Here is a 27,890-nt window from a genome sequence, read left to right as displayed (position 1 = left end):
GCCCTGGCTTCACTTAGGAAGGTACCATTAGGGGCACCTGGGTGGCTCAGGGGTTGAACGACCGCCTTTGTCTCAGGTCGTGATCCCAGGGCCCTGGGATTGAGTCCTGGATCAGGCTCCCCGCAGGGAGCCTGCTTCTCTCTCTGGCTCTGTCTGTCTCTGCCTCTCTGTGTCTCTCATGAATAAATAAATAGAATCTAAAAAAAAAAGAAAAAGAAAGAAAGAAAGAAAGAAAGAAAGAAAGAAAGAAAGAAAGAAAGAAAGAAAGAAAGAAAGAAAAAAGAAAGAAAGAAAGAAAGAAAGAAAGAAAGAAAGAAAGAAAGAAAGAAAGAAAGAAAGAAAGAAAGAAAGAAAGAAAGAAAGAAAGAAAGAAAGAAAGAAAAGGTACCATCGGCTAAGAACTTGAGATTGGTGGGGCAGCTGCCTCCTTTGGGCAGAGGCTGCATGGTGAGGGAGGATAGGTGCCTCGGGACAATACCTTAGTGAATCCTCCTGACACCAGGTGTCAGCCCTGGGCAGGGACACTGCTGAGCAGGGCATGAAGGAGCTGTGCTGGCAGTGAGCCAGGTTGTTGCTTACCCAAGTGATGCTTCCAGAAGCAGAAAGCAGCCTCACTTCTTTGGGGCCACTCGGGTCTTCAGCCCTCAGGGGTCTTCTTTCCTCCTCATACCCCATGACTCAGGCCTCCTGCATCCCCATGGATGATTTCTTTTTTTTTTTAATTTAAATTCAATTAACCAACACATAGTACATCATCGGTTTCAGATGTAGTGTTCAATAATTCATCAGTTGCGTATAACACCCAGTGCTCATCACATCACGTGCTCTCCTTTGCCTATCACCCAGTTACCCATGGATGACTTCAATGTTAACCACCTCATGTGTCTCCCAGACTGTGGTCACAGTGATGTCCCTGCTCTGGGAGCCGCTGCCATGAGCTATGCTTGATTCCCAAGTCCTCTAAACTGTAAAAGGAAAACAAAACAAAATAAAAAATGCACGAAATATAAACCATGCTCTTGAGCTCAGTCCTCGATCTACACCACACTTCCTTTGCCAGTGCTGCTGATGCCAGGCTTGAAGTAAGGACCACAGCCTTCCTGCTGCGGTGGGGCACCACTCAGCCTGCAGCCTCTAGCTTCCTTCTACTTATTCTGTGGAGGGAGTGCTGCTGAGTCTGGATGAACAGCTGGATCATGGTCCGGTGGCCAGTGGGACTCAGGAGAGCTGGGGTGGACACTAACCCGGTGTGACCTTGTACAAGTCACATGACCTCCCTAAGGTTCAGTTCCTTGTCATGGGGATTACTGTGTGAGCACCGCAGAGCAGGTAGGAAAGTGCTAGGTGCGCAGGCAAGGGCAGGGCCTTGTACCTGCAGCCTCCCTTGCCTGCTCTCACTGCTCACATGGCTCTGGTGAGGTTGTAAACTACAGAGCTGGGACCTTGAAGTCAGCCTGTCTCCTGTGTTATTGTTATCAGAGGAGGCCAGAGTCACTGAGATAACAGGACGCTTTCCCACAAATGGAGTGACTTAGAAGGCCCAAGTCCCTGGCTGGATAACATCCCCTAGCCCACCATGTCCAAATTTCACAATGCAGACAGCCCCATCTGGCTGAGCCCCATGGAGCTGGGCAGGGTGGGGCAAGGCTGAGCCCACAACTCTAGGCACCCTACCAGATGAGGATTCAAAGTCAGAGGCATACCAAGGCCTGGTATCCACCCTCCTCTGGCTCATGTCTTCCAGGCAGGGACCAGGTCCAAGAGTACAGGCCAATTGTCCAGCACTCCCATCTGGACCGGACATGAGTCTCCATAGCTCCGTGCTCAAATCTGTGTCAAAATCCAGATGTCAGATGGCTCCCTCAACAACAGAGCTCCTGGACTCTGGGGCCAAAGATCCCTGGGCAATGGAGACCCCCTCACTTCCTCATTAGGCTCACACTCCTCACAGGGTCATGATCAGGTGCCTGAGGCCAATCTTGCTCCTTTAAAGCTGGGGCACAATGCCCTCTCCCATTCTTTTTGTTCTTTAACATTTTTATAGGGCCGCCCCCCATGGCTCAGCAGTTTAGCATCGCCTACAGCTCAGGGCGTGATCCTGGAGACCTGAGATCAAGTCCCACGTCAGGCTCCCTGCATGGAGCCTGCTTCTCCCTCTGCCTGTGTCTCTGCCTCTCTCTCTCTCTCCCTCTCTCTCTCCTGTGTATTCTCATAAATAAATAAATAAAATCTTAAAAAAAAATTTTATAACCCCAAGTATAAAAGGCATGAACGTTCAATTGTACTCAGGAAAGAGTGCCAAGGAATGCCCCACCTTTTTCAAAATCTGAGAGAATAGCCAGAAGCTCATCAGCTCAAGCTGAGCTCCTGTCTGGCCTCCCTGAACATCCTCACAGCGCCATGTCCTACCACATGGGAACAGGGCACAGGCCTCCACCATTCCTCTGTGGGAGGAAGCCTCCATCCTCCTTCCAAGTCTGGGCACTTGCAAGGAAGGCATGCAACCGCCCAGGGGACAATCCAGCTCATTCTTTCAATGGGGCCAGCACTGTTAATGCCCTCAGCCCTCAGGCAACCCCCAAAACACTAAAGATTATTACCCCCAAATGGGAGACTGGCTGTGGTCTGTGCCGAGAAGGGAAGATCATCTCTTCATTTTATTGCTCATGCATCTGCTCCCACAATCACAGAGTAATTTCTGCACTAAATTATTTATATATTTCCCTACCATATATGGAAATACCATTCTGTAGTTTGCTTTTTTTTTAATACCTCTTCCTAATCAATAAATATAGATCCACTTCATCATTCTCAATGGTCACTCTGTATTTAATTGCTTGGATGCACCTCATTTTACTTAGCAGAGTCCTTCATTGACGGTAGCTTCTAAGTGTTCCTATTACAAGCAGTGGCCTAGCAAACGCTGCCGCACATACATCTTGGTGCACAGCTCTGTTTTCTTTAGATAAATTCCTAGAAGCTGAACTGCAAGGTCAAGGGATAGGTTCACTTTTAAGATTTATTTCTCTACTAGAGTGCCTGGGTTGTTCAGTCGGTTGAGTGTCTGACTCTTGATTTTGGCTCAGGTTGTGATCGTAGGGTTGTGGCATCGAACCCCACACTGGACTCCCTGCTCAGTGAGGGAATCTGCTGAAGACTCTTTCTCTCCCTCCCCTGGCTGGCTCAAACATGTATGCATGCATGATGGCTCTAAATAAATAAATCTTAGAAGATTTTTATAAAGATTTTTTCAAGATTTTTATTCTAAATAAATAAATCTTGGGGAAAAAAAGGATTTACTTTTCTACTGTTTGCTCCCAGAAAGGTTGTGCCAATATAGCAGCGTGAGGGTGGAGGTTCTCCTGCCCTTACCCACACCAAGTCATAGGACCATCTCTTTGAAGTGTCTCTCCTGTCCTCCAGAACCCCGTTGTGCTCTCCCTCCTGACCCTTGGGGGGGTCTTTCCCCTTCATCTAGACGGAACCTGTCTAGGTGACTGTTTGCATGCCAAGGTGTAATCTTGCCCAGCTTGTCATTTCTTCCTTTAAAAAGTCTCCACCTCAAACCCTAGTTTCTGCCAACAGTAAACGGGAACCAAGGGGGTGCTCTGGGAACAGGCGCCTCCTTGCCCCTTAGTCTTGATATCCTACCAGAAGAGTCCAGACTTCACCTTCTCCACCCAAACCCCCCTGGCTAAGGGATAGTCGTACCTATGTCATAGCTCTGCTGCATCTAGCTTCCTTAGAGAAAAGTGTTTGTTTTGGGCAAAGGTAGCAACTGCAAAGCCAGTCATCTGGGGCAGAGCGCCAAGCTGGATTCAGCAAGCACGCTGAATGCCCACGGTTTGCAGATCCTCAGGGGGCCAGCCCTTTTCACGCTCAAAATCTCCAGGCGTATGCTGGACTCACACCACCATACTCAGCCACCTCTCAAAGCAGGATGAACTCAAGTTTGGCTATGGGGAGCTGCTTCATTTTTTTAAAATTGTGGTAAAATATACTAGCTTGGTCTTTTCAGGCTGCTATAACAAAAATCATATAGACTAGATGGCTTATCAACAACAGAAATTTACTTCTCGTAGTTCTGGAGGCTGGGAAGTCTAAGATCAAGGTGCTGGCAGATTTAATGTCTGGTGAGGGGCTGCTTCCCGGTGCACAGACTGCACACCTCACCTTCTTGCTATAAAACCTCACGTGACAGAAGGGATGAGGGAACTCTCTGGGTCTCTCTCTTTTTACAAGGTTTGGTGGACTTCTTGTATTTTTGGGTTTTGTTTGTTTTTTAAGATTTTTATTTGAGAGATAGCGAGAGAGAACAAGCAGAGGAGAAGGGCAGAGGAAAAAGCAGGTTCTCCCCCCACCATGTCCCAATGGGGGGGGGGGTTCCATCCCAGGAACCTGAGATCATGACCTGACACTTAACTGAGCCACCCCGGTACCCCTCCCTGGGTCTCTTTTATAAGGGCATTTTTTAAAATATTTTATTTATTTATTCATAGAGACAGAGAGAGAGAGGCAGAGACACAGGCAGAGGGAGAAGCAGGCTCCATGCACAGAGCCCGACACGGGACTCGATCCAGGGTTCCAGGATCACGCCCCGGGCTGCAGGCAGCACCAAACCGCTGTGCCACCGGGGCTACCCTTATAAGGGCATTAATCCCATGCGTGAGGGCTCTGTCTTCTTGACCTAACCACCTCCCAAAGGCCCCAGCTCCAAATACTATCATATTGGGAATAAAGTTCTGTGGGTTTTTTTTTTTAAGATTTTATTTATTTATTTGACAGAGAAAGAGGGGGAGAGAGCACAATCGGGGGAGTGGCAGCAACAGGGAGAGGGAGAAGCAGGCTCCCCGCTGAGCAGAGTCCAATGCAAGGCTGGATCCCAGGACACTTAACCAACTCAGCCACCCAGGTGCCCAGGTTAAAGTTTCAATATGAATTTTGGGGGGACGCATTCAGTCTATAGTAAACATACATAACATGGAATTTAACTACTTTTAAGTACACAGTTCGGTGGCATTTGATACATTCATATTGTGAAACTATCACCACCATCTATCTTCAGAACTTTTTTATCTTCTACAGCTGAAACTCTGGACTCATTGAACACTTACTCCCCATTCTTCCCTCTACTCACTCTCCCTTCTGGCCCTGGACAACCGTCACTCAACTTTCTGTCTCTATGAATTTGATTACTTAGGTATCTCACATAGTGGAGTCATGTAGGATTTGTCCTTTTGTAACTGGTTGATTTCATTTAGCATGATGTCTTCAAGGTTTCTCCATGTTGTAGCATATGTCAGAATTTTTTAAAAAAGATTTTATGTATTTATTCATGAGGGATACAGAGAGAGAGAGAGTCAGAGACACAGGCAGAGGGAGAAGCAGGCTCCATGCAGGGAGCCCAATATGAGACTCGATCCCAGGATTCCAGGATCACTACCTGAGCCAAAGGCAGGCGCTAAACCACTGAGCCATCCAGACGTCCCTCTTTTTTTTTTTTATTAAATATTTTACTTATCTATTTCAGAGAGAGAGAGAGAGAGAGAAAAGGAGAGGAGAGGAGAGGAGAAGAGGGGAGGGGAGGGGAGGGGAGGGGAGAGGAGAGGAGAGGAGGGGAGGGGAGGGGAGGGGAGGGGAGGGGAGGGGAGGGGAGGGGAGGGGAGGGGAGGGGAGGGGAGGGGAGGGGAGAGGCAGAGAGAGAGAAAGACTCCCAAGTATACTCCACACCCAGCAGAGAGCCCAACACGGAGCCCAGTCCCACAACCCTGAGATCACAACCAGAGCTGAAACCAAGAGTCAGACGTCCAACTGATTGGGCCACACAGGTGCCCCAAAATTTCCTTACTTTTTTAAGGCTGAATGGTATTTCACTGGATGTATATACCACATTTTGTTTTTCCATTCATTTGTTGATAGACACTTGGGTCATCTCCACCTTTTTGATAGCTGTGAATAAGGCTGCTGTGAACATGGATACATCGATGTTTAAGTCCTTGCTTTCATTTCTTTTGGGTATATACGCAAGTGAAATTACTGGATCATATGACAATTGTTTAATTTTTTGAGGAATCATCATGTGATTTTCCAAAGGTGCTGCACTATATTACATTCCCACCAGCAGTGCACAGTGGTTCCAATTTTTCTACATCCTCACCAACACTTACCTTTTTTTTTTTTTTTTTTTTTTTTATTACAGCCATCCTAATTGGTGTGAGGTCATATCTTAGTGTGGTTTTGAGCTGTACAGGGCAGGTGGGGGTAGTACTATTTTTATAAATAAAAACTCAGAGATAAAGTGACTTCTTTCAAGGTGGTATGAAGGGTTAACTCAGGAACAAGAGGAAACCCAAGATGAGGGCACTTCCTACTGGAGGGAAGGGCAAAACTATGGGGAGACCAGAGGTGGATTCTGAGAGCAAGTCCGAAAACTGAGGGCTCAGAGAGGGGACTCCACTTGCCCAGAGTTACACAGTGAGTGGGAAGGCAGAAAGAGCCAGAGGTAATCACCGCTGTTTATAGGGCTTTTACTGGCCACCTTCCCTGTCTGGTGACGTGGCAAGCACCTTGCTCAAGGGCAGATGTCCTTGGGAGTGTCACGTTCCTCTGGTTTCTGGTCCACTGACCCTATCGCTCCCCACAACAACCATGCCCTGAAGGTTCCTCTGCCTCACAGCCAGGGTACAGTTCCCTGAGCCCAGATAAAGGCAACAGCCACATTCCCTGCCTGGGTACTCTGCCAGAGAAGGAAATGAGGCTGGTCTGGCATGACCTGCTCAGCCAGACAAACCTCATTTCCTTTCTGACAGGGTTAAGAGGTTCCAGTTCTAAGAAATGGGCCCCTGGGAATGTCCAAACTCTCTCACCTCCTGGAACAAACGAGAGGAGGGGAGTCTGCAAGTGTGGCGGGGACTTGGCAACATCTAGAACTTGGCCATCTTCTCATTTCCTTGACCTCTTCCCCCATCCTCCCCACACACAGCTTCCCTCTGTCACCAGCAGCAAACAGTCCTGCCTTGAGAGGTTCCACTCATACACCTCCACAAGTACCCACCAGCCTGGGCACCACAGTCCTGCCTCTGAAGGACGTTTGTAAGTCAGTGATTTGGCATCCAGCTCACATTCTTCCATGTAGGGGGGTCTGGTGCCCACCAAATCCACACAGTAACTACTGGGCTCTGCTGGCTCAGACTTGGTCTGGGTCCATGTGAAGTGGGAGACTAGAGACAGAGCACATCTCAAGGAAGTGGCCAACCCCAGGAGCCTGTCTGCGCCCCCCCCCCCCGCCGCCTCCTTCCCTACCTGGCACCCTTGGAGCCTACCAGGGGTTCAAGGCCCCTTCCTCTCCAATCCTCCCATTCTAAACACTTTTGTTCAGGTAAGGCAGGTGGGAAAACACCCCTGGTGAGGCCCTGGCTATCTCCAGAAGAGGAGTGGTCACATCACAGCACCAGGAAGAGGCAACGGTAGGACTTGAATCCAGGCACTCTGGTCTTATAGGCACATGTCAGGTCGTTCTGCATGTTTGTAGGTATGTATCTATGTAGATATGTGCATCTTTGGGGACAGAAGATGCCCCACTTAACCCACACCTTACAGCTTGCAAAGACTCATAAGACAGCACTCTGTCCAAAAGACCAGAGTCTCCTGTTCAAAGGTCAGACCTGAGCCCCGGGCCACCTCTGTCCAGGTCTGAAGCCCCTAGGGGTCCTTCTAGCAGTCACAAGGATGGGTGGGGACAGCTGAATGGCACTGTGGGCACTATAAAGCACTGCCTTTCCTGTTCCTGTTTCCCCAGTTGGTTCCATGTTCACAGCTCCGTCAGCCCAGACAGTGAGGGTGAACTCTCTTGCCCACTGGTTTCCTCCAGATGCCAAGTCAACCAAGCCATCATCTAGGAGGCTGCTGGTGCCCGATCCTGGGGGCAGGAGAAGGAGGAGGCACTGGGGGAGATACAGTCTCAGAACCTCGAGTCACAACTAGACCCCACAGAACACCTCCATAAACTTCCCAGGGCTGCCAGGAAATCTTATTTTGTAGAATACCATTTAGTTACACTGTGAACACCTTGTGCAAATGGCTCGGAGCCTGAGCTCAGAACTATCTTGGCATTTGTTGAATAAAGCAGAATGTGGCCAGAGAATCACTAGGGAAAATTTTATCTTGAAGTGGCACTAGCTACTACGTAGTAAGCACCTGTGAGGTGCCAAGCATTATTTTAGACACATCATCTCTTTTAAGCCTCAGAAACAGTGGATTCCAGGGAGGTGTTTGGAGCATGGATGAGTGAGGCAGTCCCCGCCCCCCACCGGCCCCGCCCAGCCCGCAATGATGGGGCAGGCGCAGATGGCAGACCTTTAGTTTCTTCTCATCCTCCCAGTAGGCAATCCCAGTCACTTCCCTCCAGCCCAAACCCCTTAAATCAGAAAACAAACCACCTGAGGTTACAAAGATAAGGTCATTTATTCACGTTATATTACTGGATTTTAAAGACAAAAATACAGTTGTTTTGAACACCAAGGTCAGACACCTTCCCCTCACCCCACTTACAATGGTAAATTCATACATTTGCATACACAGGAGATCAAAATACACAACAGGTCCCTAGGACAGGAAAGCTGCCCCCTCCTGGCTGAGTGGGGGCACCCCCACACCCAGCCCTGAGGTGGGCAGAGACCTGCCTGGACTGAGAGCCAGCACCAGCATTTCCTTTTAATCTTTCCCAAAGGCCACTTTTACAGGGTCACCAGCAATGGGATGGACAGAAACAGAGAAAGACACAGCACACAACAACATCACGGTGACAACTTCCAGGCGAAGGAAATGCTCCCTGAGCCCTCAGGCCTGAAATTCTCAGGGAGGAAACAGGACACCTGCAACTTAAGAACCAGGCAAGCATCCGGGCCTAACCTTAGACCCAAGTGGGCCCCCCTCCAAGAGCACCAGAAGGTCAGCAACAGGTGAAAGCAGGATTTCCCTTGGTTCTGAGAATGAACCACATACTTGACTATTCCAATGGAACGTAAAGGAAAGTGCACCAGGAAAACAGAACGTCAGAATTTTCTTTAAGAGTAAAGTAAGTAACAAAGAAATTACCACCCAGGGTATTTGTCTGTTTTCTCTTAAGGCACTTCGGAAAAGTCAGGATCTGGGGACAGAAAGAGGCCTTCATTCTTTGCATTTCCCTACACTCCCTCTCAGTGTGGTCATTCCTGGTTCCACTGACATCTCTTTTAGGGAATGGGGGGAACTGACAGAAGGAATACTCTTTGCATAGCCCAGCTGCTCCTGCAGTGGAAAAGAATTTTTAACCAACACAAAGGCTTCTGGAAAAGAACCACGTTAGCATCTCAAGATGCTCAAAGCAATAAAGGCACAGGTAAGATTGGAGCTGAGCGCTAGCTCAACCTCCACACTAAGGGCAGGGGCTCTGGGCTGCCACCAGCTGAAGGGTCAGCCCTGGGATCAGACGGCTGAAATGCAGGAGCACCCAGTGGTAGCAACTGCCTTGTGCATCTCACCCCGGGGAGGCTAACCCTCTCCCAGCAGAGATGGGTTTGGAGAAGTCACCCCTGTGGATCAGCCTCCCTGGACTGGGAGCACCGGTGAAAAACCTGAGGGGTAATGGGAGGCTTCAGGCACCATGAATGGTTGTCGGGGAGCGTGGGAAGGTTCAGCTGAACTTCTTTCTAGATCTCTAATTAAAAGGCACATTCATGCTGGAGAATGAATAGTTTGTTTGACCCTGAGTCCCACAGGCAAGGTTTAGGGAACGGGCAAGAGGCAAAGGAACAAGAAATGGGGAGGAAGGAGAATGGGTCCTGCAAGGCAGGCCAGGAAGTGTGGCCAGCACAGCAAAGGAGGTGGCCCCCTGACTCCACAGGGGCTGTAACAGAGCTTTCCTCCCCATCCCCAGACTAATGGACAAACAACCTGATGGCTGTCATTTACAACTCCACAGCCTAGGGCCCCCTCCCGCCTGGGGAGGGGGGTGGGGAGCTCTGGTTCACAGGCCTAAGCTTCTGCCTCCCCCAGAGGTCTAGCAAGATAACTCTGGCCAGGGAGGCCTTGCCCTCAAAGGGCCCAAAGGTGATTTTGTACTTCACAAAATCTGGCCTGCCGACTAAATCAGAGGTCTGCTCCTGGCCAGTACAGCATACAATATTTTTCCCCCTAAAAAAATGCTCAGTCCCTCCCTACATTTAAAACACCACAATAAAAATACATAGGAAATTCAAGTTTATATAGCATGCTCAGAAAAATAAATTGCCGTGATTTAACACTAAATAGCTATGCAAATCTGGATGAACACAGAATCAAGCTAAATCATAATTAGAACCCGATTTGTTCTTTCTTTAAAATACTACAAACTGCTTTTTAAAAAAGTCTTTACATTCAGAAATCAGACAATCTGGAGAAAGGCCACTGAATGTGAGAACACCCAAGGCTTTTGCTCTGATGACTAATGTTGCCTTGGAATTCACACATAAGCAGAGCAAAAGGTCCAAGGCTCAAGTTTTAAAATCCTTTTGCTAAGACACACACACACACACACACACACACACACACACACACACACTGATTATAGTAATTGCATACCACTAAAAGAAGGTGGGGGAGGGGTAAAATGAGAATAGTTGAGATAGTATTTTTCTGTTAAAATATGCAAACAAAAAACATCACACCAATCCGATTTCAGCAGCACTCTCCATTCTTTCATAAAATAATAAGAATACCACAATTTAAAGCGAAATTCTTACCTATTTCACAACTAATTAGCAGTTGTCACTGGGAATGAGTCCCAAAGTCATCAAAGTTGGGGCTGCGTACTGATTCTTTGGGGTGACACTGTGAACATGCCGAGAGTCCCCCAAAGGCTGATGGTTTCTACATTTACAAACACCTTGTAGAGTTAAGAAGTCACATGCTGAGCCAAGTTTGGGGCAAAATATCCCACTTGTCCTGGTCATCTGGGAAGGCATCAGAATCATGAATGAAGGAGGCCTATCACTCTGATTGTTAAGAATGAAAGGGACCAGCCCAGCAGATTGGCAGAGACGCACAGCAAAGGTCCCTGGCCATTTTCAGGTCTCTTACTAGTGTACCAAAATGCTAGCTCGGTGTCCCGATGTCCACTGTGATTTTGGTATACAATGGGTTTCTCTCTTTGTCCAAGACCTCGTAAGTGAGAGTGTTCAAACCATCAGAGAGCATTGTCTCCTTGGTATGTGCAATTCGGTCAAACCTACAAAGAAAAATAGGTAAAAGGTTGGTGTCAAAACATAAATCTTTATTTTTATTTTTTTTATTTTTTAATTTTTTAAAATTTATTTATGATAGTCACAGAGAGAGAGAGAGAGAGAGAGGCAGAGACACAGGCAGAGGGAGAAGCAGGCTCCATGCACCGGGAGCCCGACGTGGGATTCGATCCTGGGTCTCCAGGATCACGCCCTGGGCCAAAGGCAGGCGCCAAACCACTGCGCCACCCAGGGATCCCCCAAAACATAAATCTTAAGAAAAAAAACATTAAACATCTTTCATCACATGTCCATCAACTCAATCTACCGTTCCCATGGAGAGAACCCTCCCTTTTCATCAAGGCATGGAGCCCTCTCCAGAGCCTCAATCCTGTAGCCTACCCCATTTGAAAGGGGAAAGAAGGAATGTAAATGAACACAGAACACACCTCTGAGGATTGGGTTCATTTTTCTTGTCTCTTGAGTGGCGGATCATCCGACACTTGCCAACCATAGCATTAGGGCGAGATACAGACATACCTTTAAAAACTAATCTGCAAGGAGTAAAAAGATAAGTCATCACTGTAGAGCTGCCATGAGGCTGGGGTCCAAAAGCCCCAGCTATAAGACTTGTACCCCATCCACCATCTTGTTTACTATTCTCACTCAGCCCATACCCCAACCCACTGTGGTACTGGTTAAAACTCACACTGGTTCTGCAGTTGGTGTTGGTGACTGTTTTGTGCCAGGCACTGGGGGTGTCTGCCCTCATAGATCGTATAGCACAAACTTAGAACATAGGACCATCAGTGTCAGGATGGAGGTGAAGAGGGGAGGTAGGGCTGCTGAGCACAGAAAGAGAAGCCACTCACTCTCCCTGAGCAAGTCTAGGCTGAGCCAGCTATGAAGATGAAGCAATGTGTGCTAGAGGATTTCGGGCAGCCAGGACAGCTTAGGAAGAGGAAGAGAGAGCAAACACAGGGCCCTCAGGGAACACAAACTTCCGGGGACTGGTGGAAAGGGTCTGGAGTAAGAAGTGGCCAGAGATGAGGCTGGAAAGAAGGGGGAAGGCTCAATCATGGAGGCCTTCTCAGAGCTTTTAGCCTCCCAATGATCAGTGCCAGTGTCTGAAAGGGATATAATACACCGTTCCCCAAAGGTTTTTGGCCAAAAGGAAGACTCTCTGATAATCATTATAAGAATGAAGAGCAGAGAACAAGACTAGAGGCAGCCAGAACAGGATGGAAGATTCTGTGGAGGTCTGCGGGAAAGGAATGAGGACCAAAACCAAAGCCTTGACAGCAGAAATACAAGTCAGTTAAGAGGCAGGATTGGCTGGTTGTGGATATACTTGAAGGTTTCTGGCCTCATCTCCCCCAGGGCTGACCTAGTGCCTGGCACATGGCAAGTCAGTGTGTAAGAGTGAAGTCCTTTATCTTTCAAGAAAGCTGCTCCACAAATCACTCATCCTTCTAGTCTCTCCACCTTCAGTGCTCCCTCCCATTAACCTTCTTAACTGCTCAGGTCTGTGGAGGTCACATCAGCCCTGAGCACCATCCCAAAGGCCCAGTGCTTGCCCAGGTGGCACTGTGGAAGCAACTTTGTTTCTGTCTGGACCCCCTATCCAGGGCTTCATCTTCCCCACTGGGGCCTGTATGACACAGCATTCTGCACGCTGGAGATGCCTGTAAATCAATTTGCACACACTCAAACTCAGGTTTTCTTCCAGGCTGATAGTAAAGACTTGGGTCGTATGATAGGTTCTCACATTAAGCTGACATGGGTGCTGCTCTGACAGACACCTTCTGTGAACTGATCAAATTAGTGTACTCCAGGGCACCTGGGTTGCTTAGTGGTTGAGTGTCTGCCTTCGGCACAGGGCATCATCCTGGGGTCCTGGATCGAGTCCCTCATTAGGCTCCCCATGGGGAGCCTGCTCCTCCCTCTGCCTATGTCTCTGCCTCTCTCTCTGTGTCTCTCATGAATAAATAAAATCTTTAAAAAAAAATTAATGTACTCTAATTCAGGAAGATGCTAGGGTATATTCTGATATCAAGCTCACTGATAAGCTCAGGCTAGCTCCCAGAGGGAGAAGGTGCAATTAAGATATCTGTGGCTGACAGAGCTAAAGTCCTCATGGCCAGGGAGAACTGGGCAGAGTGCAGTTTCAAATGCCACTGGAATTTTTTTTTTAAGTATCTGCCATGACAATCCATATGATAAAGGCTTACCAGCTTACAGGGAGCCCCGGGGTGTGGATGGGGCAGGGCTGGCAGTGGAGAGATGGTTGTTGGGGCTGGGTGGGTCCACAGAAGTTCATTATGCTACTCAGTCCTCTTTTGTGTATGTTAAAAATGTTCCAAAATAAACAAAGAACACAAAGATTCTGTAAAGGAACTTAGGATCCTGCCCAAAGAAACTTGTTTCAAAATCAAGTGGGACCACAATGAAATGCCGAATTTTTACAAGGGACACATGTTTACTTCTTCAGGACAAAACAGCATGTGCTATAAATCAAAGTAAACTCAATTCTTCACTTGGTTCTCATTTTGCATGTTCCAAGACTAATGCAAAAATCACAGAAGCTAATCTTCCTGAAGACATTCTTCAGCACCTAGAGCACTGACAGCGGGGTGCATCTAAGAATATGGGCCAAGTGGGGACTATATCCACCGAAGGGTCAATCCTTGCAGAATAATCTGCTACTGATTGAAAAACTGGAAGTAAAGGGAGACAGGGAAAAGAGAGATCTAAATTGTGACCATTACCTGTTATAAATGTCATCATCTTCACCTCCCCAGCCCCAATAATTATTAGGAAATCCATTGATGGTGAGAAACTGTTCTTTACTGAGAGCAGAGACACCTCCAAAATACTGAACATAAGGTAGGCTGGGGGAAACACACACACACACAAAGAAGACCAGTGATTAGTTAAGTTTTGACTTTTCAAAATAAAGCCTGCTCAAAGCATAAACACTTTTTTTTTTTTTTTTAGCATAAACACTTCTAAAGTTATTTTTATTTTCTGGGACTTTTTAATTGGGGATTTATGAGGGTTTTCTTTGTTCTGTTTTTATATCAGACTCAGATTATCTTAGAGAAGACACAGATATCAAAGAGTATAATCTTGCTCTAAGAATACTGTGTTGCTTCTGTGGTTACCTGGAAAATTAGTCAGTGACAAGAGCAAAAACCCACTTCTTGTGCCCGGTTCAGGAATCTGCTTTCCATGTATCCTGCTCCTGCATGGAAAATCTTATCCAGGAGGTCCTGGAAACTGAGATTGTGGTAAAGCCTCCCTATGCCCACTCTGTTATGCCCTCCCTTCCCACCCTCAGCCCATCTACCAGTCTAACTTTCATTCTTCCACAGGTATACTTTGAACACTGACCCAAATAGTTGAAATAGCATTTCTGAAAATCTGCTAAAGTAAAATTTTCTAGGAAATTTCTACCACATCCTAACTTGGCAAAATGTATAATGGTGAATCTATTTTGACACATTTTCAAGCATTAGGGCATCTGGACTCTCATCTTTCCACCTTTTTGTATTTTACTACTTCAATGGTAATGAATCATGGGCTCCTGAAGGATGCAGCTGGAGCATCAATGAGAAATGTTAAAGACTCAAGTCATGCCAAGAAGCCATGCAAAGGCTTTCCCATGGGTCCTTTAAAGGCTGTGGTTTTGTGATGACCTTGTGTACAGCACTAAACCACACTAGGGCTCTTACTGGAATCCAAAGAGACTGAAACTCATCATACAAATTAAGGAAAACTTTAACTCAGACTTTGAGGGGGAAAGTCAGCCAAACCATATAGAACATACAAAAAAAGGTGCAATTATTATTTTCAATACTGTTAAGTATCCACGAAGAACCCTGGGGGCCCAATTTAATGAGTCAAAGGTAATCTATCTGTAATTACATGTCATCACCTAGGTGCCTAGTTATCCACCTTTGGGCATACCTCATACTACAGTCTGTGCCTGACAGCAAGGAAGGGTTTGAACCAGGTGGCCAGGCCAATATGGTTTCTCACAATCAGTGTTTTTACAAAAAAGGACTCTTGGTGACCTCATGGGAAAGTACAGCTGAGATGATGAGATTCAGTTTCACTGTCTGCGCTGTTTTCTCTAACCAACAGCCTGTCCCCCAAGCCTGACTGGTGCTGGGTAAAACAAGCATGGTGCTATGGCAAAAAATGATGTCATCACCACCATGCTCTAAGACAGGGGACAGGGTTTGAGCCTGTGTATCTCAAAGAGAAGATATACAAACAAGGAGAGGTAGGGAGGAAAGACGGGAGATGCAGGGTGACATTTATAGTCAAATTCTCCCTTCTTTAAGACAGCGAGTTTAGGGTCAGGTCTGGGGAAAGGACTTTACAGCGTCCATATTTTCTTTTCTTTTTAATTAAGTAGGCTCCATGCCCAAAGTAAGGCTTGAATTTGGGAACCCGACATCAAGAATCACATGCTGTACCAACTGAGCTAGCCAGGTGCCCCTTAGCATCCCCGTTTTCATCTCTCAGGCCCCAGCCCCCCAGGAAAGGAGGATAGAATGAAATTATGGGAGTAAAATGAATCTGAAGAATAGCATCTGTATCTAAACCAAGGGATTGCTGTTTGGCACAGGACTGCCACACTGGGGTATCAGCCTAAGCCAGGGATGCATAGCACATAGAGTACCTACAGCAGCTTCGTGGAACTTCACGCTGACTTAGAACAGGGAAGGAAAGGTCAGTTTACTCAACTGATAGGTGATTTAAAACAATTCTATATTAATAGAAACATGGATAATTATGGAACAAAATACAGATTTATTTTTTAAGATTAAAAAAGAAGTACAAGGCTATTTTCTACCTATGACAATATGCTTTGGATTATCCCACTGCCCTTGGGGGACAGGCATCAGTTGGCACCCTCACTAGGGGCATTTTGATGGAAAAGTCTGGGTCCCAATGTTTAAACAGAAGCCTGTGCATCATGTTCTTTCTTAAAGCACCAAGGTATATCTGCTAAGGCACCCAAATCCAAGAATTTATTGGGGGCAAATGATTCCAACTTGCTTCCCAAACTGTGTGGGGAAGGGGACAGAAAAAAGCAAGGAAATATGGCAGCTGTTTGGAGCTTAAAGGCTAGATCCATCCCAAACATAAACACTCTTCTTGCCTGGATATGCAGAGATATGTGTGTTCCTGGATTTCACTTTCCTCCTCAAACAATAACTGACTTTGGGCTTAAAAAGCACCCTGTTCTCAGGGGAAGGATTCTCCTCTAGAACCTAAAGAGAAACTCCTGGGCTGGAGGAGCTGCATCTCCTAGTCCTTATGTAGGGGCAGAGCATGTTTTCTGCAGATTCTGGTAAATATCTCTTACCTAAATCCAAACTTATCCATTGCTACAGAAATGTGCCGTGGCTGTGAAAAACACCTGTAGGCATTATGGTCATTCATTGGAATGAGGTCCACGTCACTGAACACAAAGCAGTTGTAGTCATAGTCCTTCAAGGCCTCTTGAAAGCCAATATTGAGGAGCTTAGCACGATTGAACATGGTTTCTCCAGCCTGGTGCAGAAACAAAATAAGTGATATCAGATATCATGAGGCCACTGAGCAGAACACTGACAAAGATTGGTGACTTATCAGACTACATGTGATCACGAGTGCACTCGTTTCTCTGCTCTCACTTTATAAATCAATACCGAATGGCATGCCCCATGTCAACAATCCCACTTCTAAGAATTATCATGTAGGACTTGCATATATGAACAACTTGCTCACCATGGATTTTCATTATAACAAAAGACTGCAAACAATTACATAAGCATTGCTAAGGAAATGGCTATATAAATTATGGAACATCCAAATAATGGAATAGAGTTGTTTTAAAAAAAATAAGGAAGCTCTAAAAGAAGATAATTTTCAAGATAGCATTGTTACATGAAAAGGTATTTAAACATATGTGTCATATATTTATGTACTACATATAGATTAATACCATAAAGATAGCCAGGAAACAGGTGTCTATTGGACTTTTTGCTTCGTTTCTCTTGGTATGGTTGACTATTGTTTGATTACCACATTGTGTGCTTTCCCAGGTGTCTGACACTAAACTAAGTACCAGAGAAATATGATGAACCCAAATCAATCTTAGCTCTCATTGTGTTCACAATGTAGGGTAGGAAGCACTGTGATACAGGCTATGACAGAAACAGGGTGTATGAGAGAGAAAAGGACACCTGCTTCTGGAGGCCAACCACTGAGTCCTGAAGCACCAAGTCTGTTGGTGCAAAGGTACTTCATATTTTATTTACTTCTTTATTTTCAGTTCCTTCACTAGAATATAAATAAGCTCAATAAAAGCTGAAATTTTTAACTTTTTGTTCACTCAGTGCCTAGAACACTGCATGGCTTACAATAAGAGCTCAATAAATAACTGCTGGATGGATGTATGGACACACGGATAGATGGATGAGTAGAACAAAGGATGGATTTCAACAAATAATGGCAGATGACAATTCTTCTGGGAAGCTTCAACCATAAGCCTTTCCAGGGTCACCACCATGGTTCTCTGCTCTTACCAATTCTCACAGCCCCATGTAAGGACAGTAACAGTATCAACACTGCTACCCTTACACTTAGCAGTCCATAAACCCTTCCATACATATACTCATCCCAGTCAGAATCCTCCCAAAAATGCCATGAAGAAACAAAGGTACAAAAGTGACTGACACAACTGATGCTGGACCCAATACTCTGAAATCCCCATTTAGTGTTCTCTCCTAATATCTCTAGGGAATCAACAAGACCAGGGCCTAGAACCTTCTACTTTGGGAAAAAATGTATCTCACAAGGGCCTACAGTGGCTACACATTCTCAAAGGTGGGATCCCCAATATCCTCTCTCCAGGCCCCAAGAAAGGATTTGAAAACTAGTGCTAAGGCTGCCTGTGTGAATATAGAGCATACAGATGGTGCCACCGATGCCCAACCTCAGGTGGGTGACTGAGAGAAATGAACACAAGTACCAGGAAGTCAGAAAGAGCAGCCAAGAGAACAGTGAATGAATTAAGGAAACATTTTATACAAGAGAGAGCTCCTCTCTTCAGCCCATGACAAAGCTTTCTAATCAAGCATGGTGAAAGGGGGAAGGCTGAGCCCAACAGCATACACTGTGATCTTTGGTTGTACCCACCACTGAAGAGTCATTCAGAATCCTGCCTTCACCTAATTCTCTGCAAGTCTTGAGGTGAAAAGAAGTTTAAAGTTTAGAAACCAGACATAAACTATAAAGTTGTTTTAATTGCTATTATTACAACACATTGCTAAAATTCATTGGGAGATATGACATGCAGGGCAAGTGTTTTACAGGCTTTTAAATGTCTCAACAATCTTGTAACAACCTTCATCCCAACCCAGATTTCCTTCATTCTTCCCAGACCCTTCTACCTCCTGACAATGGAGAGAGGTATCTGCACCTGGTACTTTTCATCCTCTAGCTCCTCTAGCTCCATGAAGATCCTAAATGTTAGCTTCCTCTGAATAGTTTCAAACATAATTCAGCCCCACTGAACGCTTTTCTGACAAGTGAAAGTGTGTCCCAACAAAGCCTTTTCATACCTGAGTAGTAGACGCTGGAAGATAGCCACTCCAAGCTCCCTTCATTTAATATATTCTCGACTAACAGGGGCAGGGAGCTCTTGATGGCCATGCTCAAAACACAGGGCCTGGACTGCTAGCCATCACCGTTTGAGCTAAGTAGATATCTGAGACTATCCTAAGCATTTTTCCTCTCCCAGAAACCAGGAATTTGGAACAATGAATGGATACCTCTGGCACCATGCCCCAAGAACAATGGCAGCCTAGAGGAGAAATCTAAGGAGCTGATCTATTCTTTTTTTTTTTTTTTGAGCTGATCTATTCTACCCTTCCCCCACATGTGGCATAACAGCTCCTTCGACTCACTGAGGCGCTTCAGTGTCTGATCCACAGTTAGAATTAGGCAGGCATAGCCTGCACTGTATGTCACTCTTCTCATCCTGGCCTCACCTCTATGATTCTGGTAGAAGGGAAAGGAGGGTACATTTTTACAGTTGTTAATTCCCTACCAGGGCCCTTTGAAACATCAGACCAGCAGAATGGTATAAGGAAAGTATGAATTTTCTCTTTCCTCTCCTGGGAGTCTAGAAAACTCTAAGCTTCTTTGGGTGAAATGGTATAACACTTTGAGTAACCTCGATAAGAAAGGCGGGCCCTGGCAAGTCTGCCAACCGCCACCACTAACTGGAAGTGTTCATTCCTGTCTAGAGGGTGGGAAGACAATCAGCCCTCATTCCTGCCCCTTCTCAACAGGCACATGCATCTGTGAGTCTGCTTCCTTCCCTCAGGTAAGTATTTATCAAGCACCACTACAGTCCAGTCAAGCCAATTACAGACACATGCATTTTTATCCCAGGAATGACAGCTTCTTGGCTTCTTACCTATATGACTTCGAGTAAATCACACCTCTAAGTCTCCATTTCCTCATCTGGTTATTTGGATGACAACAGATATGTTTTATTAGATCAGACAATGCATGAAAAGGCCTTTGCACATTGCCTGGCAACAAATGTCAGCTATTATCATTATTATAGGATTAGGTCTTCCCATCCATCTTGAATAGTCAAATCTTTCAAATTGTCTCCCAGAAATCCAACATGGAGACTTTCCCTTCTCTGGTGTTTGTGTGTGTCTTTCCCAATCATCTTCAAAAGCCCTCCCAAATCCTGCTTCTCTGATGGTGGGTGGGTGGGGGGGTTCTAAAAAGGATTAGGGTTCAAGTGAGTTAGTCTGTGCCTCACCTTTTTTTTTTTTTTTTTTTTTTTGGTGGGCAGCAAAGCAAAGTTTGTTGAGCAATACAAAGCTCCCAAACAGGGAGGAGACCCAAGAGGCTCACAAAATTAGAATCTCTATAGCAGCAGAAGAAAGTCAGAGAGACCTTTAGAGGTATGATATGGTTGGGAAGTCACACATGAAGAGGAACTGGGGCACTAACAGCAGAAGTCCCTCTGAAAGGCTGAGCGTTTTAGTGCAGGTTTCATTTTATGTTGGTAGGCAAGAGTTACATATATCCCCTCCTTTAAGGACAACTGGCTCCTCTTAACAGAAGGGAAGGATAGGAAGAAAGAAGGAAGGAGGACAAATATAATATGGCATTCCTGCAGGTGGGACAGAGAAACTGTCTCACCAGTCAAAGCTCATAGAAAAACCTGTAAACCTTTTATGACTGGGCCTGTACCTAAAAATGGGTGTATCACTCAGTCAAGCAAAGCCAACAATGCCAATCCGGAGAGGACTGAAACCTAGGTATGGCCAGGCATGCTGGCCTGGAGTAGTAAGGAGATTGGCACAGGTGTGAAGCCAAGCTCCTCAGGAAGAAGAAAGGGGGAAGAGGCTGCCCTCAGTCACCTCACACAACAAATCTAGGGCCCTTCTGGCAGATCTGAATGACAGGAACAAATGTCATAAGAAGCATCAGATAGCTCTGTAAGACTGTTACAACCTTTCTCTAGAGCCCTCATATAGACTAAGGAGAAAACAAGTAGTATATCCATTGAAAACAGAACCCTCATACACTGCCAGTGGGAATGTGAAATGATGCAGCCATCTTAGAAAACAGTCTGGCAGCTCCTTAGATGGATAATCAAAGACTTAGCATATGATCCAGTGATTCCACTCCTGGATCTATATCCAAGAGAAAGGAAATCTTATGTCCCACAAAAACCTTTCTACAACATTCATAACAGCATTATTCAAAATAGATAAAAAATAGAAACAATCCAAATGTCTGTCAACTAATGAATGGATAAATAAAATGTGGTATATCCCTAAAATGCAATAGTATTCAACAATAAAAAAGAATGAAGTACTAATACATGCTATCACATGGATCAACCTTGAAAACATCATGTTAGGTTAAAGAAGTCAGTCACAAAGGACAACAGATTGTATCATTTCATTTATATGAAATGTCCAGAATAGGCAAATCCATAGAGAGAGAAAGTAGATTAGTGGCTGCCCAAAGCCAGGAGGAATGAAGCGATTTAGTAGCTATGAAATACAGGGTTTATTTTTGATGCAATGAAAACGTTCTAAAATTGATTATGGTGATGGCTGCACAACTCCTGAATACACCAAAAGCCACTGGATTATGTACTTTAAGTAGGTGAATTGTATGGTATATAATTATATCTCAATAAAATGATTATCAGAAAGAAAAAAAAAGTTAAGAAAGAAGAGAAAAGCCAGCTCCAGACACAGAAGAGGACCGAGGGTCATATTTCTCCCTCTATCTCATATACTTATTCTGGTCATTTATTGGATGTCTACTTCATGCCTAGCTGTAGGGATACAGAAAAGGAAAACACATAGGCTCTACTTCTGAGTAGTTCTGAGTTATAAATGGGGAATTGTAATGGGGTGATGTGGAGTATGAAAACACTGATCAAATCCTGGGGGACTAGAGAGGCATAAGAAAAGTGTTCCTAGAAGAGAAAGCAGCATTTCTAATGGCTGTGTGTGTGTGTGGGGAACCACTCAAGGAGGGGGGGGGGGGACCATTCAAGGAGCTATGAGAAATACAAATGGGGAAGCCAGAATAAGACATGAGGGTGAATGTGGATCCAATCATGCCAGGGACAGGGAGCCTGGAAACTCTACTAAAGTACACAGGCTTTGTCCTTTATTTAAGCCATAGGGAGCCCTTGAAGATTATAAACAAAGATTGTTCTGTGTGTCAAGGAGGGACTTGTGCCCCACCTCACAACTGAAGGCAGGGAGATCCAGTTGGAAGCTGCTGCATGATTCATAGGAGATACATCAGAGATGGGCAGTAATGGCGGGCAGGTAGAGAATGCTTTCCTCCAAGGGCTAATGCAAGGGCTCCACTTTTCCATTTCATGCCTCACCTGCTCCCTGGGCATGTGCACTGTACACACAAGCAGCCTTCATGGGGCTTTTTTTTTTTTTTAAGATTTTATTTATTCATTAACGAGAGACACAGAGAGACACAGAGACACAGGCAGAGGGAGAAGCAGGCTCCATGCAGGGAGCCCGATGTGGAACTTGATCCTGGGTCTCCAGGATCATGCCCTGGGCTGAAGGCAGTGCTAAACCACTGAGCTACCTGGGCTGCCCCATGGGGCTTTTAGAAAAGGTACCAAAGTCTAGTCTAATCCCCAGGCAAGGGACGCCTGGGTGGCTCAACAGTTGAGCATCTGCCTTTCTGTTCAGGGCATAATCCCGGGATCCCGGATTGAGTCCCACATCGGGCTCCTTGTGGGGAGCCTGCTTCTCCCTCTACTTATGTCTCTGTCTCTGTCTCTCTCTCTCTCTCTGACTCTCATGAATAAATAAATAAAATCTTAAAAAAAAAAATCCCCAGTTAGGCAAATCTTAACTGTCGTTAAGGCGAAAGTAGACTTCTCCTCGTAATAGCAAGACACATAACCAGCTGCCGAAGACCATGGCCTTCCTTGACCAAGTTCTAACAGTCTCTAAAGGATTGGTTAAACCACCCTGCCTTCCCTGGATGTTAGGCCCATGTGTATATATACCAGTAGACATTTCTCCCTACCATGACAACTTAGGGACTGACCATATCTGACTCCTCCCCTCCACCAAAAGTCACAGCAACAATGAGGTTGGAAACAGCAAGCCGAAGCCAAGACTCAATGAATCAGAATTTCTATGTGATGGGAGAGACAATTTTGCTCCCATAGACATATCCTGGCCCATCACAAAGCCACACACACACCCTTCTCAATACCCACAGTAACCCACAGGCTTTCAAGCCCACAGATCTGGAAACAGGTCTACAGTCAGTGGAAATGTTTGCCCAAACTCCCCTTGCATGTTTTTCTGTGCCCAATCAGTCACCAAGAGAAAAGGCCTAGGCTGAGTGGGTGGCAGAAAAGCAGAGAAAACTCTGGCTGGGCGGTCCTATGGCAGGACTGATCCACAGCTCTACGTGTGGATGCTGGGGTAGTAGACAGACTGGCTGGGAGGTGATCCCTGGAGAATTGCTGGGATTATACAAATGCTGAGTTTGTGGAAGGCTAATATCCACTCACCCATGATTTCACAGCAGTTGGGCCTCGGCTCTTAACCATAATAATATGGTAGCCTCAAGCTTGGAAAGGGCTCTCAACAAAACCTGGATCTGAGATTTCAGCTCTTCACCCAGAGAGTAAAGAAAATGGGGACCTTAGGGCTCAGAGAGCTGAGGGGTTGGTGGCTCTGTTTGCCAAAGTAACTGGTAAGAGTGAGCAAATCCTTAACCCCAGCTGGATAGAACATAGGTCAGAAGCCCTAAGTTGCCTTCAGAGAGAAGTGAGCAAATAGAACAGCCCAGCAAGAATTCTAGGTGAGGTGAGCACAGAGAATAGAGTTTTTCAACCCTAGCTCCACAGGAGCCATAGTAGTATATACTTCTCTTTCCTTGGACCTGAGGCCCTGAGGCCCTGAGATCTGACTTTCTTCAGGAAAACATTTTAGAAAATAAAGTCTTCTCTTTCAAATAGGAATTTGACCACTTATATGAAAGACCATAAACATGTTTAAACTGCTTCTGCACCTCTAAGTCTGGGTTGGAAAATCTAGCCTGGGGAAACAATTCTAAATGTGGAAGAAGCAAGCACTGAATAAGCTTCCAAGTCAGAGATGTTCATTACGGTATTATCAACACCAGTGAGAAAGTGGGAATCACCTACATGCCTTCTTTTTACATTTTTTAAATTTATTATTAGTATTCTTTTTTTTTTACCCAAATGCCTTCTAGTAGAGGAATGGCTAAGTTCATTACAGTAAAGCCACATGCTTAACTAGTAGGAGAGTGTGGACAGTGGGGATTATGAAGGCTATGAGAGAACATGGGAAGATGCTGATGACACAGAATTGAAGAAAAACACAAGACACAAAAGGATATACACATACAGTATGAGCTCAATTGTGGCTTAATTTTAAGGCAATGTATCTCAGACCTCTGCACAACAGGCTGGCTTCCAGAGACCTCAGTATTTCCAAGTGAGCCCACAAAGACTATGACCTTGCCTGGAGACCCCAGGGCCCAGGCTCAGGTTTGATTTGGGGCATGTGGACATTACCAGGGTGGCAGCAGTGGTGGCAGCGGCGGCAGCAGTCACAGCAGGAGTTAGGCCGGCACTCCTCTCTCTCTCTCTCTCTCTAGGAGGTGGAGGGCACAGAAGAGGAGGTAGGTGGAGAGTAAGAAGTAGATCACAGAGAGGAGCTCCTCCTTCAGCTTGCTTTGCTACAAACAGGATTAACAAGTAAAAGCAAAAGGCCCCCACTAGAAGGAAAAAAAAAAAAGAAAAAAGAGACAAGGATGGATGCAAGGGAGTGAGATAAGGAAAAGAGGCAATGTCAAGGCTGTGAAGAAAAGGGGGGCACCCATTCTGACCCTCCTATTCCAGGGCAAAGGCAAATTCCGAAGAAGCTGTCACTCCCCTTTATGACATCACAGGTGAGCAGAGCAAACAACTTCCCAGAACCATGTCCAGGGAGGCAACTGGCAAGCTCTGTGGGTCCCTGTAAGTGCTCTGCCACATCCCCCAGGAGAGTGGACCAAGCCACCGAGGAGGAGTGGAGAAAACATACAGCAAAGGCAACAACCAGTCACTGGGACAGCACACAAACTCTGGTGGGACACAGACACTCCTAGCCTTCCCACAATGCTCCTGGGCCCCCAGATCCAGAAGAATCCAAGCACTCAAGGAAGGGGCTGCTGCAGGACGGGACTGGCTCTACCACTCCCGAGCCCCATTCCTGCATACATCAGTCTGCAGCTTCAGGGGTGAAGCTGGGTGCCGACAGCTTCAGGAGAAAATGAAAGGCAGGGATTGGGGGGTGAGGAGAAGGATGGTGGACAAAATCAAGACAGAAATCAAACTAGTGGGGGCCATAGGCCCAGGCAATTGTCCTCTTCCATAACAGGATGGACCCATGTGTCTAATTCACTCTAATTCATCCTAGCTTCATGTAGGAAAAAATTCCGAAGTCAAACACTCCTCAGGCAGGTCCCCTTCTACTGCACACCTGGGCTTTCAGACCAGGATTTACCTGTCAGCCTGACAACTGGGCAAGCCTCCCAGGGGGTTTTGAGGCTATTACTCCAAAGCTGCTACTCACCTCTCATGACCCACTGAGATTTAAAGTGGTGTTGCCAATGGATATGGAGCTGTTTCCCAGTGAGGGGAATGAGTGTGTTCAGGACTAAATGTAGCAAGCCAAGGCACTCCTTAGTCCTCAGGTGATCTCTGTCCAAATCCCAGCTCTGCCATCCAGCCATCATGGGGGCCCTGAGCAAGCTGCTTACCTTCATGAGCTTTCTCTCAGCAGGAACAAAGAGGGTACTCACGAGCGGGGGGGGGCTGGTAGGGTCAAAATTTGAAATGAGGCCATGAAAGGACCAAAGGACCATAAACTTTTATGACCATCAATAACCACAGGGCTAAGGTAGATTCTCTGCATTTTTCCTGAAGAGCAAGGTCACCCTGAGGGAAATGTCCCAGGCAGCCTGTTCCTATAAGTGAGGAGGAGGAAGCTTTGGGGAGAGGCCCCAGGGAAGGGCTGTGCAGGTGGGTTCCCAAGGGTCACAACCTGACCTGGGAAAGGAGGCTTTATTTCCAAGAGGAACAGATCTCACCAGAGAACGAGGAGCAAGGGGTCCTAGGAATGGGTGTTCAGTAAATGGGCAAGGATCATAGGGAGCAACTTCTAGCTCCAAACCCTGACTAAGCACTGGACTGTGCATGGAGCTGTCAGAGAGACAGAGGGTGGCAGACCTGAGGAGCCTTTGGTCTAGAGGCCACAGGCCAGGGAGGGCATGTACATACAGAATCAGCCCTCACCCCTCACCAGAAAGCACTGACTAGCCTGGGAACAGCAGAGAAGGAGAAGTGGGCTCTACTCCAAGGCTTCACAGAGCTAAGGTGGGGCAAGGGGATGGGAGCCTCGGGGCAGGGGTTCAATGGTGGCTAGAAAGAAAGCAACTAGGGGAAGGAAGGACAGGCACATGGGGAAGAGGGGGCAGCATAAGCAAAGGCACAAGAAGGGAACACAGAGTGTGTCTCAGTGTAGATGGAGAGTCTGTTGTGACTGTGGTGTCAAGTGTGACCAAAGAAGGACTGACAAGGAAGTGACTAGAGGGAGGTCATGGGAGGACTGCAGGTCTTAAATGCCAAGCTCGGGGCTTTGGACCCTTTACAACCTTGGCTGTGGGCAGTGGGGACATCTGAAGGGCTTAAGGAGTAACATGGTCAGAAATAGGAAAATCTGGGACAGCTGGGTGAGACCAGAAGCACCAGAGGATAGACAAACAAAATTGGAGAGACCGTTTCTGGGCCCTGACTCAGGACAAAGGGCTGCACAGTTATTACCAACCCACCTGACTGGCTGGGCCTGCATTCCTCATCTGTTTGGTAATTTTTGTGCTCGTTAACCTCACAAATATCCTCTATTTCTTTTGTATGGCTTTTACTACCAGGTAGTAACCTGCCTTTCTTTCCCCCTAGGTGGTTTTACAGTCTCCTTTCCTGAGTATCAAGAATTACAATGCCCCTCCCTCATCTGCTATGGCATCATATCTTGATATCCACCCCTGCACTGAGGTCCCGGCGTTAGACTGTGGGACATCTGTGCCACAGAGCACCATCCTCAGCTCCAAGAGGACAGACATGCCAGAGCTCTGATGTGAGGCTGGAGCACCGGTGGGAGGAGGAGTGGTGGAGACCTGAACACGAACAGTAATCTCCGCTGGTAAAGCCTTCCCCACTCCCCTCCACCTCACTTACCGTGAGCTGCAAGTTTGTTGGGTTTTTTTGTTTTGTTTTGTTTTTTGTTTTTTGCAAGTTGTTATGGTAATTGGAGGGACCTAAACCAAAAGTGAGTGGTTAACAGCTAGATATGGAGACGGGCAGGAGCCACAAAAGCCCATGAAAGCTCACCCCTGTGTGCGGAGCTTGAGACACAATCCTACTCAGAAGAAGCTGTTAGGCTTGCCATGGTCCCTAAGTCCCCTGATATTCCGTTTTCTGTCATCATCCACCATCCTCTGACCCCACAGAAGCCATAAAAATGGGAGGGAAGGTCCTGGGGCTGGTACTGAGAAGGAGTGGAGGAGGCAGGGGGAGTAGTCAAGAGCTCATCACGACAGCACTGGGCAGAGGAAAGAGGCAGGGAGAAAGGAGGGGTGAGAAGGAACACAAATCATACCATGAACAGTAAATGTTTACTGAGGGTTCACCAGGTGCTTTACAGCCCTCATGTTTAAATACCAAAACCTCCCCCTCCCACCAATAAGGAAACAGAGGTCTGAAGAGTTCAAGCCTAGGATCACAGAGCCTGGGAAATGGCAGAGCCGGAGCCCAGGCAGTCAAAGCCTGAAGCTCACTGCCAGCCCTTATACCCAGCTTGGAAAAAGACTTTGAAGAAGGGACCAAATGGCCTAGAGAGTGGAGTTAGTGCTGATGCAGTGAGAGGGCACTAGGTAACAGGGGCTGGGCTTTGAGCTGCAGCCCTCCTGTTACTTACGACTTCCTCCCGGTCACTTCTCCTCTCTGAGCCTTGTTTCCTCCTCTGCCTTGGGGGTCCAGGC

At 46.4% G+C, this 27,890-nt stretch overlaps 1 protein-coding gene across 1 annotated transcript in view; it reads right to left on the bottom strand.

Moving 5' to 3' along the window:
• Nucleotides 1–8,444: 8,444 nt before the first annotated feature.
• Nucleotides 8,445–27,890, bottom strand: part of B4GALT1 (beta-1,4-galactosyltransferase 1) — a 52,249-nt gene continuing 32,803 nt past the window's right edge. The window contains exons 3-6 of the mRNA XM_055302049.1: nucleotides 16,618–16,805; nucleotides 14,006–14,128; nucleotides 11,687–11,791; nucleotides 8,445–11,245 (exon numbers count right to left, since the gene is read on the bottom strand). Coding sequence (XP_055158024.1) covers nucleotides 11,113–11,245; nucleotides 11,687–11,791; nucleotides 14,006–14,128; nucleotides 16,618–16,805 — 549 coding nt within the window. The 3' untranslated portion in view covers nucleotides 8,445–11,112. The remainder of the gene's footprint in view (nucleotides 11,246–11,686; nucleotides 11,792–14,005; nucleotides 14,129–16,617; nucleotides 16,806–27,890) is intronic.

This window comes from Nyctereutes procyonoides, unplaced genomic scaffold (assembly GCF_905146905.1).
Source record: "Nyctereutes procyonoides isolate TBG_1078 unplaced genomic scaffold, NYPRO_anot_genome, whole genome shotgun sequence".
Lineage (NCBI taxonomy): Eukaryota > Metazoa > Chordata > Mammalia > Carnivora > Canidae > Nyctereutes > Nyctereutes procyonoides.
The sequence above is the reverse complement of the archived record's forward strand: the minus strand, read 5'-3'. Positions and strand labels throughout refer to the sequence as shown.